General features: G+C 41.7%; 1 protein-coding gene across 1 annotated transcript in view; it reads left to right on the top strand.

The window, feature by feature from the left end:
• Nucleotides 1–6,402: 6,402 nt before the first annotated feature.
• Nucleotides 6,403–16,005, top strand: part of LOC121673447 (ubiquitin-like protein 3) — a 58,817-nt gene continuing 49,214 nt past the window's right edge. Inside the window, exon 1 of the mRNA XM_042046746.1 lies at nt 6,403–7,085. Coding sequence (XP_041902680.1) covers nt 7,059–7,085 — 27 coding nt within the window. The 5' untranslated portion in view covers nt 6,403–7,058. The remainder of the gene's footprint in view (nt 7,086–16,005) is intronic.

Genomic DNA, 16,005 nt, shown 5'->3' with positions numbered 1-16,005 from the left:
TTGAACATTAACCCTACATTTTTCTCTATTTTTTTTCCAGACAATTTCTTTTGCAGCTTTGAGTTTTGCAACAGTCATTCCCCAAAGCCACAAATTCTTGTTCCTTTTTCTGCAGAGCTGTCATTTAATTTGATATAGCACTTTTCATGATCTTTGACCTCCTTCTTCTCAGGCAAATTTTAATAAGTTTTGCCACCATAACCCTTACAATCAGTTGTGTAGGACTTCTTTGTTTCCCCATATTTATTTCCTGATATTAAAGAGCATTTTACTGCTATGTTTTGTTAAATTCAAGTCTCAAGTTCAGAAATGTAGTGTTACCTCAATGCTCCCTAAAGTTCCCCCTCGTTGTCAGGAAGCTGATCCAGGATGGAAGCTTTTCTGCTAAAATTTCTCCTTCCTGTTTCTTATATATTATAAAATAAGGGAGTTCTTCCAATTGTTTTCAGGGTTATTTTTCTGTAGGAACTTGACAGATGCATCCTTTAATTCCTAGATATACAGATAGTTAAACCACTTTCAGAATTCTGGTGATTTGAGTACTCTCTAAAACAGGCTAGGGGGCTTCTTGTTCTTATTCCACCTTTGTACCCTCTTCTATCAGTCTTCACCCCTGCTCTTAGAAGTTAGCTGACATAATTTGTGACATCAGTAAGTGTAACACCACTATGCCATATCTCTGCAACACTCACTAGATTGGCAGAGCACGGTTCCTGCCTGGTTCAGCTGCATCAGGAAGGTCAGGAGTAACCTTGGGCACGCAGTGTCACTCAGTTGTTTCCTATTGTTGTCTGCTTGTACACAGGAACTGCAGATGTGAGGGGAGGAAATAAACCCTTAAAGCATATTGGGGCATTCAGAGGAACAATGTGAGTTGGTTTAAACTGGCTGTGTGTTTTTATTTGCCAGCAAGATCAATCTGATGAATAACTTAAAAAATAAATAAATAAACCATGATTCTGCCTGGCAGCATGTATTCTAAACTCTACAAAATCTCAGAGGTCCTTCTGTTGCCTTCCTGCTGGCTCGGAGAAAGGTGAGGCACTGAGGAATGCTATTCCCAGAAGCCTGCTGGCATTGATGGAGAGGCTGATAGGACCCACATGCTGGTTTGGCTTGACACAGAAGCAGCAAACAGGCAAAAATCAATGTTCTTCCAAGGGGAAAGGAGTCAGTTTAGTAAAAAAAAAAAAAAACAACAAAAAAACAAACCAACCTGAACACACAAAATATGAATTTTTTGCAGAGGCCAGAACGAGAAACCAGCAGTACAGACAGCGGGTGGCAAGCACTCTGTGGGATCCAGCCCTCATTTCCAGTGCAGCTTTTTTGCCTGAACACTTCTTTGTAAGGCACCTGAGTTCAGTGTGACTGACTCATACTGAGTTGAATGCAAACTTGGCTCTGTAAGAGTTAAAAAAAAAAAAAAAAAAAAAAAAGCCACGTGTTTCTACAGAGGTACTAAAAGTACCCTGTTGAGTAACCCAGTGTGTTCCTTGCTGCCCTGGATATCTTGCTGCTGTGGCTGCCAGAGAGGGAAAGAATCCTGATCTGTCCCACAGCCAACCCCCAAAGAATTAAATCCTTTGTCTTGGGAGCCTTTCACCTTCTCAGGGTGCTCTGAAAAATGTGGAGACAAATCAGAAATCGCCTTAAAAGAAATTTCGTGATGGTGTGTTACCTCTCCTGAAGATGCTCCGTTAATCCTTTGCAGCTCACAAAGGGAAAACACTGGAAGACAGTACTGAGCTGAGAGCTTTTAATGTCAGTCGTGGGATGTAGGTTCGACTTGGTCTCCAACCCCAGCAGTAACAACTCTCGGGAGAGAGCGCTGCTCTTCTGAAAAACGGCAATCGGTCTCACATGTTAACAATGGGTTATGCTGCCATTAAGGCTATAAAGGACATGAAATTTTGTGCTCCAGGGCATAAACCAGCCTCTCTGGCAGCCTTGGCAGCAGTGGAAACTTAGCAAACAAGATGATCATAACATGATTGTCCACTGTGGGAGTCTGTGTGTCCTTCTCTGAAGCATTTGATGCTGGCCACTGCTGGAGACAGGATATCACATTGGCTGGACTACTAATCTGATTTAGTATAACAGACCTTTTATTCCTATTAAGCATGTCTCAGTACAGAGTCAGCTTTCAACTAGTACTGATGGCCATGAAACGCTTAATCCGCAGCCCAGTCTACTTGTGGATACCTGGCACAATTCCTCTCTAAGGGAATACAGAACAGCCAAATTCTACTTGTGCCATGGCATATTTTTCAAATGAGGAATGAAGTATCAGTTGTACACCTCATCAATTTCCCCCATAAATTGCTAAAGTAATGATGATGAATTATTTTGTACCCGGATGTCTAAATTCAAATGACAGTTCTGCAAAGGAAACTTAATGGAAAAAAGATTTGTGCATCTGAGTACAGGATTAGGCCCCAAAAACAAAATAGCCTTTTAAGCTTTCTATGTTGCTAGTATTCCTCTTGAACAGCATTTCCCCTTTTTTCCTTGATCTTTGGATGTGGAAAAGATTCGTTTTCAGATGTGTATGCCTGTAGCACTTGCTTGGGATTTATCTGTAAGCTGATCCCAGACTCAGCCTGTGGTTATGCTTTTGCAGGGTCCCTTGTTCCAGACAACTACTGCTGACCACAACTCTCATTTCCTCTCTCTGCAAATGTGAAATGAATACTATCATAACAGCATTTCTTAATACATCCCAAAGAGAAAAGATTGGTTTTCTGTTTTATATTTGACCACCCTGCATTTCAAATACATGACCTCACCTCTACAAAACTGGTAGGTTCTACCCCTGTCATCATATGTAGTGCAACTTCTACCAGCATCATCATTCAGCACCTCTTTTTAGTTATTTGGCGATCACAAAATCACCCTGAAATGTTCTCCAGCATGTGCCAGTTTTACCAGATCCTCCATTCATTTGTGTTTGGTCATCACAGAAGAAAGCCAGGGGAAAAAATAATCATTTGAATGTGATATAAATATCAGCTGTTGGGTAAACCCAGCACTATGAACCTTTCAGGACAGGACAAGATATGTACTTACACTGTGCTGTGCCTAATACTGGAGCATTCTGGCCAGCAGTCATAATTGTAGATTCAAATAGATGGTAATCATAATAATCATTAAAAAGGTAATCGACATCTCTTGATCAGTACAGCTGTGTATCAGAGAGGAGCCGATCCTCATTTATACAACATTTGGCAGAAAAGCTGACCAAGTCAACTGCATACACAAAGCACCAAGAACTCAGAGTATTCAAGACTCCTGACTCCTCCTGTGCCCCACTGCTTCACCAACACATGATCCTTCCTCTTCATGTACTGCTAAAAGAGAGGGAAAAAAGCAAAACCCATAGAATCACGCTGGTTTCTTTCCTGTGGTTATGTCCTATGGATGTGTTTATCACTGTGTACCACAGAAGAGTTCCTCCATCTGAATATTAAAAAGGGCCATCTCCAGTGCAGTGGATGTGCCCTGCTGCTGCCTGCTTGCCTTGCTGACCCCTTGTCCAGTTTGCCTGTGCTTGTTGCTGTCTTTACTTGCCTGACTTGCTTGGGCGCATGGACTTCTTGATGTTCAGAGGAAGGGTATTTCCACATAATCTTTGGCAATCCACCCTGTGAGCTGCAAAGGATTACAAAGCCCCGCTATCTGTGTTGCCAGCTTGTAGCAGAGGAGGTGGGAAGGACCATGCACCTCAGCAGTCACAGAGTGGCCAAGGATGTAATTGTGCTGCCACCAATTTCAGCTTACATCGGGAGACAGCTGTGATGTGCAGTGCCTGTAAAGCAGTTGTGGTGCCTGTTCTCTTGCCCCTACTATGAGAGTGCTGGCAGGAAAGGTATGGGCAGGGCACCTCCTAAATTACCTGGATCACCTCGAGGCACCTATACAGGGCTGCTGTCTGAGAGGAGTGAAGGGCTGGTCTGCAGGACGGCCTTGGAGCAGATATTAAGATGCTGATTAAACTGTTGTATATAAGTTTCTTGGGGTTTGTTTGTTTGATTGATTGACTGATGGATTGTTTTTCAGGGAAAAGCCTACATTAGTAAGGTTCTAAGTATAAACTCTACTAAGCAAGATCTGTTATAATTTCTTAGTCTGTCACTGATTTAATCAGAAAATCATAGATACCTGAGAATACATAATGTTTGAAATGGAGACCCATCTTTCAAGTCTCATCTCTTTAACTCTCCTCTTGTACTTTCTCTGTTCCTCAAGGATATCCAGTCAGAGAAAGAGTAAGCGGTGCTTCAACAATTTGCTATTACTCCCACAAACACAAGACCTTTTATCCTGTTGGTGTCTAGAAGGCCTGACTGAGATTGGGGTTGCCACTGACTCCCAAAAATGTACCATCCAAGTAAATTAGGCTGACAAGAGAGGGAGTGACGTGCCTAAAGTCACACAATGTGACAGTATAGAATCCTCACAGAGGTCACACATGCAGAGCCACATCTGTTGGCCCCCAACTTTTTTCCCTGGCATCAAACAGGACTTCTTGCTGTCAGATCTATCTTCTGAAGTCAGTACTTTTGTACTATTTTGGGGCAGAGTACAAAATAAAGAATTATAACCCCTGCAAGGGACAGTGTCTTGTCAGGGGTTGCCTTTGCAGTATGAAGTCCTAAAACAGGAAAGGCAGACTCGAACTTTTAGAATTAAAGGGAACAACTATGTCTTAATTTCCTGTGGTTTTACATGAGATTTGTCCACAAAGGAACCATCTGTCACCATCTGCTTGATTTTCTTGATTTATTTTTTTTTCTTGGACAGTTTCACAGTATTGGTATGTGAATGTGCTTATCCACACCCCTCTTAAAAGCCCAACTCATTTCTTCATTAGACATGTGCCTTGTGTGGATTTTTTTTGCGTATATTTGAGCTGCAGTGCACTTTTCATCAGGCACTGCCTTTCTTTGTTGAATGCTGATCTCCAGGAGCCACCTGGAATAAGGGATAAAACACCCATTGCACACACAGTTTCTGATAACTTGGATCCATAACAAAATGCAGAGCTCTTCAGGAAGCAAGGTGGCTTTTGAAGTGGCATTTGACATGATGAGGGAGTGCCCTTTCTCCAGGTGCTTCCAAGGTGGCAGTCATTGTTTGCACTGTGAATTTTACAGGAGCTTTTTTTTCATTATTAAAATGACACAATTTGGGAAACAAAGAAACAAACAAATAATTATAAAACCCCAAAAACCCTCAAGAAAAACCTAAAGAATAATGTGAGAATGAGAAATACAAAAACGTGATGTACAGGCCCAGACTTGAAGATCTGGGGTGCAAAACAAAACAGTTAACATGAAAATGTAACCGATCTACAGGGAATCTGTACAGGGACTCTTGTCAGGAACTGTAATGATAGAACAAGGGGTAATAGGACAAGGAGTAACGCATACAAATATAAAGAGGGGAAATAGAGACATTAGGAAGAAACTCTACTCAGAGGGCTGTGGAGCATTGGAAAAGGTTGCTCCCAGACGTTGTGGATACCCCAATCCTGGCAGTGTTCAAGTCCAGGTTGGATAAGGCCTTGAGCAACCTGGTCTAGTGGCTGGATGGGTTAGGACTAGATGATCTTTAAGGTCCATTCCAAACCCTAAACATTCTATGGCAATTACCTTTTTTTTTTTTTTTTTTTTTTTTTTGGAAGCCGTCCAAGGGGACAGCGCGGGCCGACACGCCGGGAACGGCACCCGCTGTGGGAGGCAGGGGCTGTGAGGGGAGCGCCCGACGCCCCTGAGGGAGCTGCAGCGCCCGTAGGGCGAAAGCGCCCATTCACGTCACGGTCGGGGCGTCTCTGTTGCCCGGAGGGGGAGCCGGTGCCGCGGAGTCCCCTGGGTACCGTCCCGGCCGAGCTGCAGGAGCGCGGAAGGGTCGAGAGGCTCCGGCCGCGGGGCGGGACGGGACGGGACGGGGGCCTGCGGAGGGCGGGTGGCCCCGCCCCGGCGGCGGTCGGCCCTGGCCGCCTACAAGCCCCATGGTGCCGCGCGGGGCGGCGGCGTGTGACGCGGCGGGAGCGGGGGTGGCGGAGGCGGCGGCGGAGGGTCCGTGTCTCCCCTGCCGCGTCCCCTCGCTCGGCTCGGCAGGCGCCATGTTGGCTTGAGCCGAAGATGACAGGGGGCGGCTGCGGGCGAGGATCGCGCTGAAGGAGCGGCACCTCCGGCTCGCAGCGCGGCTCTCGGGGGGCGGCCGGACCCGCCGGCGGACGAGGCGGGGGAGGGAGGGAGGGAGGGCGGGCTGAGGAGGCGGCGGCGGCGATGCGAGCGGAGAGCTGAGGCTGCGGGAGGCGGCCGCCGTCGAACGCCCCCCGGCCCCCGCCGAGCGCCGCGGGGGAGGGCTCTCCCCTCCGGCCGCCCGCCCTCCCTCCCGCCCCGGCCCGCGTCCCCGCCGGGCGCTGTTGGATGCCGCACACCGCCTAGAGGGGGCCGCAGCCCGGCGTCCTCCGCAGCGGCCCCGGGCCCACCCCGGCCCTCCCGCCTCCCTGCCCCGCCGCCCGGGGCAGGAGCCAGGTCCTGCCTGCGTGCCCGGGTCGCCTGCGCCGACTGAGGAGGTGACTTGGACGCACTATTATCCCGTGTGAATCATCCCGTCGTCATTTGTCGAGGCTGGGAGAGAAGGCAAAGGGAGAGAAGGGGGGAAAAAGCCCACACGCAGCTCATGTGGCGGTGTAGTCCTGCTGCCTGGTCTACCTGGCACCGCTGGTGCCGCTGCTGCCGCCGCTGACAGAGATCTGCTGCCATCTCTGGTCTCCCGCTGGCTCCTCCGGTCCAGCCCGGCACCGCTGCCCCTGGATATTCCTGCTCCTCAGCCGGCCGCCTTCCCCGCTGCTTATCGGGCACCTCTTCTCTTTCGCGCAGGGGACGTGGAAGCTGCTGCCTCCGATATTGACACCGGTTTTGCATCTTGAAGATCTCCGGCAGGCTGCTCTTGGTGCTGCTGCTCTGTTTTTTTTTTTTTTTTTTTTTTTTTTTTTTTTCTTTTTTTTTTAAAGTTGATTTTAAGCCATTTAGGGTAACATCAAAATGTCCAGCAGCGTTCCAGCTGATATGGTGAGTCTTGTACTGTTTATTTAATAGTTTTATTATAGAATAACGTTTATTTCAGCCTGCTTTTGACAGAGAACATGGAAAGAAGAGGGGCGTGGGAAGAAAAAAAAGGTCTTGGTTGCATATTTAAGGAACATAAAGTTCCCAGTTAATTACCTTCTCCCTCCCGCCCCTGATGCTGGTTCTGCTTCGCTTTTTGATGGTGGAGTGGGAGATCTGCAGCGTCGCCTCCCGTGTAGCCAGGGAAGGGGGATGCCAGGCTCCCTTACCTATGGCAGTCAGTACCGGAGTGCTCACGCTTGGGTCGTGTGGCACGGCTCTTCAGCTCAGTCGAGCATTTTTTGTGGGGGAGACAAATACGAAGCAGAGCATTCGGGATGAATTGCTCGACCCATTTCTTTCTTTCTTTTTTAATTTTTTTCCTTTCTTTCTTTCTAAACCTCTTAAACTTGGCTTGTGTCTTGCCAACACTTTGTCTTCCGATGTTGGTGGGAAGTTAATCTCTTCACTTGCTGCCGGCTCAACAGCGAGAGAGAAATCTTCATGCGCTTTATTTTCATGGCGAGGTCCTTTGTGCACTAGCTGCAATCTGGACATTTTTCAAGGGCACTCCTAGTACTTCTTATGGCGGACTGTACTTCAGCTTGTATTGGATACTCGGCTCGATGCATTTAAAATAGGAAGATATAACAGAGCGTGAAGAGGTAGGGTGAATCAGGTCTGCTAGGTAATCTTCCGTTCAGCACGACTTTCTCCATTTGTATGCATTTCCATAAATCAGGATATATTTTCATAAGTCACTTAATTGGAAAAAAACACCCACGAACTTGTAGCTGCAGTTTGATATGTTAATTCTTTATTCTCACAGCAGAATATTTTCATGTCTCTCCACACAGCTGTTCACATTTAAAGGTACTTTTTTTCCTCCCCAAAAGCAGAGGACTTGTCTATGCTTTTTTTTTTTAATTTCAGGATGAAGTTCTGTTTTGCGGGTAAAACCTGCCCCGGTAGTGATAACAATGAAAACGAGTAGCCCTTGTCTAAGTGATTGATGTACAGTTAATTGGGATATGTATGGCAAGTGGGCTATTGAAATAATGGTATCTGTTTAGTTGCTTGCTTTCAGTGTTTCCTTCACAGCTTCTGTACAGCAGTCACAATGAGTGAATTTTGACCAAAAAAAGCAGAAACAGTAAGATACAGAGGATGATCAAACAGCAGTTATAAGCTTACAGGTTTTTTCTTTTTTTTCTTCCCCCTGCCTTTCTCAAATACTATAAATAAAATTTACCTCCCCTGGATGAAAAGAGCGATGAAAGGATTTAAACTCAGAGGCAATAAGCTCTTCAGCTATCAGTTTTCATGTATTTCTTTTTAGTGTCTCCCAGACTGTTAGAGCTTTTTGAACCCCCTTCTCTCCTGCACGTGTCTGTCTAGCGTTATATCACAGAAATCCGCGCCTGGGCTGTGGAGGATTAGGTGCAAATCTCAGTGCTGCTTTTTAAGTTGCCTGGAGGAGTCCCTTGACTGTGACATGAAGCACACTCCTCTTTCCTGTCACCCTGGGCTGAGCTGCCACCTCCGTGCTCCTCCTAGGGCCTGCCTGCTTGGGAGTCCCGGTGCTGCCACTAGGCTTGTAATGCTTGACATTTTCTACAAAGTACACAGATTTTAAGATAGGCAAAATCCAATTTTTTCCATGGAAACTATTTCCTTCTGTTGCTACAGTGTAATGAGAATACCACTGCTCGGGATAGCTGGGCCTAGTGCTACTCTGTTTATTCAAATCAGGAAGAAGCTTGTTATACATAGTGATGTTTAAATACTGAGTCATTACAAAAACATTTGAATGAAGATGTTACCAATGTCGGTAGAATTTAACTAAATAAATAGATATTTTCTGGCCTGTCATGGGATCATTTTTCTCTTAGTTTCTGCATTATTTGATGCAGTTTCTCTCTGAAAGTTTGAAGTGTGTTGTAGAAATTCCAGTTATTAATTACAACAAATAAATATTACTTTATGAAAAGATTACTTGAAAACTCATTTTTGGTCTCCTTTTGTCACCATCCTCCATATTTGAAAGGAGCTCATTCAGGAAGGAAAATGGGATTGCCATTCGTTAGCTATTTGAAGAGGAGCTCTTACCAGGCTGTCACCATGTTTATATATGTTTTTATTTAGTGTAGGATTTTGCAGTTTGCATTTCTCTTACCCACCCACTGTGTAATTTGCATTTGCAAAAAATTGATTTCCCATTTCTGTAGGAGCTGGCATGAGTGTGATGGAGTGTCATTTTATGAAGACTCCATTTACTTAGTAAATCTGCTATGAATTACATAAGTATTATAATAATAATGTTTGAAACTGTTTATGTCAGATTCATGAATTTACCTGCTCATAATAATAATAATATTATAATTGCTGCTTCTTAAAAATATGTTAATTTGTCTTCCTGTCCCACCTTTGAGAATGATCTGCTATACATAAATTCATAGTAAATGATCTGATTTTCAGTAAGCTTTGTATTTCTAAGTAGACATAATTTGACTCAGTCTCCTGTTCTCTGACATTGAGTTGACTTGTTTCCAGAACTACAGCAGTTTTTACCACCTAACCATTTCAACATCACTTCTTAAATAATTAACACAGTACTTTATAATTTGCATTCCACTAATAAATTGGATAGTGACACACCACATTCCGGGTATTGTAAGTTTGTGGTGCATTATTCCTTAGCAATGTGTGCTACTTACAGCTTAAAACTCCACTCCTGGAATGAAACCTGCTAATATTGACCTCTCTACCTGAGTAGTTTCATTAACTTCATTAGGACTAGACATGTCTGGGGCAGTTCTTGAAGACTAAACTGCGTATCTAGAGCCTAATTCTGTTCAATTTTTCACATAAGCACTGATGTAGTGGCAGCAGGGCACCTCTGATTATGTTCAGTAATTTAATCAGGTAATTTATCATTTTTACCATTTGGTAGCAGTTAGAGTTTGACTGTGAATAACAGCAGGGCTGTTTGCAAGTTGTATTTCTTTTGTAGTGATAAATAGACATGCAGTGGTTTATGGACTTGTGAAATTAATCACACTGGCTTTTTGAGTGGACCAAATGAAAATGGTTTGATATTTGTTTAAACACTGTAGCTGACAATTTTAAAGCAATCTATGAAAAACTTATGCTCAGTCAAGAAGTTATTACTCAATTGAATAATCCCCTTTATTTTAGTGGAGTTATCACCAGAATGTGGGAAGCTTCTTCTCTGTGTGCCTGTGATATTTCTCCTTATAGTTAGAATTCTTCAGGGATTTTAGGAGTCCACAGAAAGCCGCCTGCATGACTAAAAAGTACTAACGGTGTCCACCGTTTCCTGTAGTCAGTGTGTTTTATGTAGGTATGAAAAGGCTCTGCCAGCACTTTCTTTCTGGGCAGTTCTTTGCATGACCTCTAGGAGATCCAATTCTTTTCCTGTCTGAGTCGTAACAGAGGGTGATGCTTTTAGCTCATGGTGGGGTTTTTATTGTTGGTTTGTTTTCTTGTTGGTTTGTTGGGTTTTTCTGCATTTGGTAAACAGCAAAATGCTGGAATCTACCAAACAATTAAAGGTTTTAATTTTTAATGTGCACAGCTCTTCAATCCATATGCTATACTTAAGAGATGTAGGTGGTATGGGAGAGATTACTTTTAAGAAAACTGAATGTTTGGTGTGCGACATTTGCAGACATAAAAGAGCGTGGAGTATATGGTCTAAAATGCTTGTATGTGGCCAGTGTTTAAAGGGGGCAGTAGGTGGAAGAAGAATAACTAATAGAAACCCTGCTCAGTTCACGCCTTGTTAGTGTCAGCATCTTTAGTGGAAATATGTATGTGCATCTTCTTTTTTAGGAAATTTAATATAGAATGTTGATTAATAGTTGAACATATATAGGGACTTCCTTTTTAACACATATTAATGGAGGCTAGCAGTGGAAAAGGAAGGACATGAAACTGATGCTGCATCAGTAAGGGAATTTTGGCATCCAAGAATAAGGTGCAGATGAGAGAGACTTAAAGGAGTAGCTGGTTGTATGGCAGCTGAGTTTTGTTGTCCATCATTCAATCTAAACGATTTCATCTAAGAATAATAGGTGCATTAGTGTTGTAATACGATCGGAACTTAGAAAATAATTTGTTCACCATAGCATTTTAATGTATCAGAACAAAATATGAGAAGTCCTGCATCTCTGTTCTTCTGTTTTAAGTGCTTTTACTTTTGCCTTCAGTAGCTCCTTTTCGTGGTTTTGAAAATTACTGTATTCCTAGTAGCCTTTGTCTATAATAGTCTTAAGTTCATCCCTTACATTTTTTTAGCAATAAAAGTATGATTATTTCTCTGTGTTTTTGTATCCCCCACATGTTGAAAGTTCTAATACATTACATTTTGTGATAAAAATAGCTAACTGAGTTTTTCTGTATGGATATTTTTCCTTCCCTTTTTTCCACAATTCTTTGCTGATTGTAACAGAAATGAGTAGCTTATCTTTTGCCATTATCAGTGTTTGTTTTGGGTTTGTTTTTCTCCTCTTGAAGAAGGAATTGGTGGGATCTGTGTTAGAAAGAAGAGCTTGAAGAAGCTTCTTTCTGACTCCTTATATATTGAGCCAATATATAAGCCAGTTGAGCCTTTGTAGCATATTGCAGTACTTCTTGTAATGAAATGAACTTTCTCTGTTATCTGAAGCAGTGGCCAGGGATAAACCTACCAAAGCTCATCTTCAGTGTGTATATATTTGGGTATATTCCAAAATGATTTGTATTTATCATTTCCCCCATCCACCTTTTTTTTGTTTCACAGATTAAAAAATGGTTTACCTAACAACCAAAAAAAACCACCGTAGCAGCAACTGACATTTTTAGGTCTGGCACTGTTGTAGAAACTTTGTAACTTACTAATATATCTGACATATTCTGAAACAATGTTTGCATGACATTAATCTCATTTTCTTTGGGGATGAGTAGCTGTAGCCTGTGGATGGATTGATCCTCACTCTGGGCCCTGGTGCAGCTCTATACTTCAGATGGAAGTGTAGGCTGATGGTATAAACTGTTTCTTCCTTCCTGCCACTCACCCTTGTTGTTGTTGTTACCTGAACTGGTTTTTTTCTGCTTTTGTTGTCTAACTTCATGAAATACTGGAGGGGATGTATACTGAAGGAGATTTAACTCCTCCCATGTTGGGAATGCTGAGAAGTAGCTGCTGGCAGGTTCCAGCAGGATTGAGAGGCAAGAAACAAATGCTGAGTATACGCGAGTGTAGGAGAACGATCATATCTACATCAGGAATGCTCAATTCTGCATGTTAAAAAATTGGCAGACATCATCTGGTAACTGGACAGGTCAGTCAGGGCTTGAATGGGGACAAGTTGCACCTCTCAGATGTGGAATTGGGGACAAAGTCAGGTTTCACCATGGAGCTTGTGACTGCTTTCTGCATATCTAAACCTAAATTTTCGATCAGTCGAAGCCCATATCTCACTTCCTTGATTTGGCTTAAGGCTGCAGTAGGAACTTAGCCTGTCTGAATGTGGTCCTTGCAGTGGACTTGGTAAGCAATACTTTCATGATACTGTGAACAAAATTACTACAGGTATGCTTTACTATTTTTTTTTTAGTTGAGAGTTCCTCCTAGGTATAACTTCTGTGAATGTTGAAAGCCATGGTCACAGTAACTGTCAGTGGGATTTACTTGTTTTATACTTCTGGTCAGTCAGCTTAGTTACTCAGTAAAACTCAGAATGTAAACTTTTGGAGATGTCTCTATATCTGCTTATGCAATAGTGGGCAGAATGGAGACCTCAGTTCTGACTGAGCCTGTGAGTCTACACCAGCTTGCAGGAATCCAGAAATATCTGGAATGTGACTAATCATTCTTGTGGTTTTATGTAAAAGAGATAATTCGGCTTATTTTTCAGTCTCTTCTGAGTACAGTATTGGATCCACTAGGTTGGTTATTTCTTATTCTGAATATGGTGAAAGACATTGCTGCTGATCAGTATTCTTTTTCACATTAAGTCTGTTTTTACAGCAATTAATTGAGCCTACTAAAGTAGTAAGCCTTTCCTGCCACAATTTTGCATGGGTAAACTTTAGCTCATCATAATTATTAAAGGGATATGACTGAGTGTGCTGTTTTCATTTTAGAAGTGTGGGAAAATGAGCAGCATGTAAATGAGAAATTGTAATGTCATTATGCTAATATCAAATCTAAACTTCAAGACTCCTGCTCTTCACAAGTTTTCACATAATTTAGAGATCTGTCTTTTGGAATTCAATTATTGTTAAAAATTATTCTGTAAATTCTTCTAGAAGGACAGTCTTTAATTTTTGACAGCTTCAGTTATACATATGTTGCAGAACATCTTAAAGCAATGGCTGAAACATTTTCATTTGGTATACCTCCAGACAAATATAAAGTCACAGATGTACTACTAAGTGTTGAAAGCGCTGATTGTAAGGAAGGACTGAGGAAAAAATGCATGAATAATCAAGACTTTCCAAGAGTTGGTAAAAGAAAGGTTTCTGAGACATCAGCTGAGGTTCTGCAAATAGCATTGTGCACTTCCATATCTGAAAAGAAATTTGAAGTAGGAGAAAAGTTGCTATAAAAGCTTCCTAACAATGAAGATAAATTATTTAGGAGGTCTGTTTGGTTTTGAGAGCAATGCTTAAAGAAAAAGTTAAGACCTTCTTGTTTGTAGGTCTGCTGAACCTGAAAAGTGTAGTTCTGCAGAAATACTTAAATGTTGCAGCTGACAACTCTTACATATTTGTGGAAATTTGGTCTATTTTGTGGTCGCTAACTGGGATTGTGTTTAGCTCCTTGACAGAGGAGAAATTTATTGCTGCTTTTACACCATCCACAGTGAAGACCTGCTCTCAGTTTGTAGTAAGACTCTGCATGTATGGTAGAATGTGATTTTAAAAAATAGTGTACATTTTCCACAGATAGAAACTTTGTGTAAAATGAAGATTTGGCAGATTGCACAACTCCAACACTGCCATCAGTGTCTTGGAGTTTTTTTCTTACTTTCTGTAAAGAAATTTGAAAATAGCTTGCCAGTGACAGGATTACATTTGTGGGTTTGTTTTGGTTTGGCTGCTTACTTATAATTTTTGGGAGATTCAGTTTAGCATTAAATGGAAGACTTGTGGCAGAGTTTAGCTGAGAGTTTATTCCATGACACTGTTGTTATGGAGACAGAAGCGAGCAAGAAACTCCTTGAGTTTTATGTATTCCATAGAAATTAACCAAGTAATACCAGAGATTCAGTCTAGGAGTTTGGTAGGTTTGTTTTACTACTGCCTGACAAGGAATCTGTACCTCAGTGGGATGGAGGTATCAAAATGATACTTGATGTTCACACAAGGAATGCAAGCTGGAAGTGTTTGTGTTGGTGTCTACCTGCTGTGATGGTTTTGGTCTCTCTGAGAGTTGGTCTAATTTATGTCAAGGGCTTGGACCACTGCTGAGGAACAAAGGTGGGCTTATACTGGGGTGCTTTTTAGCTGCAGCTGAGGATCTGGATTTTAGTCTGTGAATCTATTGACAATTTGGATGGAAAGGAAAGCTAAGCTCCCTTTTTATTTTTTTTTTTTTTAAAGGTAGTCCTGAGTTCTTCTGTAAGCTCTTTTGTGGTCTTCATTATGCAATATTAACTGTTTCATGTTGCATAAGAAATTATCTCAAGCACTTGATAAAAGTGGGGTACCAGTTTCAAAATAAACAGAAGGAAGCTTTATGTGTTCTTCTTTGAGACTGAGAAGAACAGCGTGTTTCATCTCAAAAAGAACAGTACTTCAAAGCCATATACTGTAGCATTGGTTGGTATCTCCTCAGCAAAGTTGTGATGTTGTAATGCTTTGTGGTCTGGCCGAGATCCACATCACCATAATCTGTTTCTGATACTTAATATATACTCTAGATGGTACCATCTAATCTGACATACGTTTTTAATATAGAGAAATAATGGAATAGTGATAAAATAGTGAAGTGCAGTACTAGTCAAAACTCTTTCATAGCTGAGGTTGTAAATTCAGGATTCTCTTATTAAAAGTACATTAGTGCCAATCTACATGTGAATATATGTGGCATATACTACTAAGTCTCAAGAAGCTTATTATTAATTACATTACTATAAAATAGTTCTTCTAAAATAGCATTTCTTTTCAGTATTTCTGTGAAGATTAAATAGTACCCAAGATTTTTTAGGCATGCTTACCTTTTATATACTATAAGAGAGTATCTAGAAGCCTTTGTGTGCCTTTAAACTCTGAAATACCTAGTTGCAGTATTTTCTTTTATTTATAGAATTTATATTTGTATGGGCAGTAACATCAAAATAAAACTAGTTCTTGGAATATTGCTCGGTGGTTGTATTTGATGCACAACACATTACTTAGGGCATATTAAATTGAATATTTACATAATTTGGCCTGTGAATTTATATGCTTTTAATCTGTGCATTGTAACAGTTGTGTGGTGTGACAGTGAAAGCTTAGCTCTCACTTCTGAATCTGGGTTATTGATCTGTGATGCAAACAAACTTTATTGGACTCGCAAGTTTTAGTGATTTATACTTTGCATACTTATATAGGTATTTTTTTGGCAATAAACCCCAAGCTTGCAAAAAGCTTTATTAAAATATTTTAGGTATGGGGAATAAATCCACATTTGCTGAGTCCATATGATTCAGTGGTAACGAAGTTAACATCAAGTCCAAGACAAAATAAGTAACTTCCACTACCCATATTACAACACATAAGTGGAATAATGTTTGACATGAATATTCGAAGTTTTTGTACCAAAATGTGCCGTAATGTGTATTCTTCATGCTGTGGATTTCCAAGAAAAGGTGTTTTAAAGACCACCTGTATA

The sequence above is a fragment of the Corvus kubaryi genome, unplaced genomic scaffold (assembly GCF_017639235.1).
Source record: "Corvus kubaryi isolate FWS band 111438036 unplaced genomic scaffold, C.kubaryi_AGA036_p1.0 65439, whole genome shotgun sequence".
In the NCBI taxonomy this organism is placed as follows: Eukaryota; Metazoa; Chordata; class Aves; order Passeriformes; family Corvidae; genus Corvus; species Corvus kubaryi.
The sequence above is the reverse complement of the archived record's forward strand: the minus strand, read 5'-3'. Positions and strand labels throughout refer to the sequence as shown.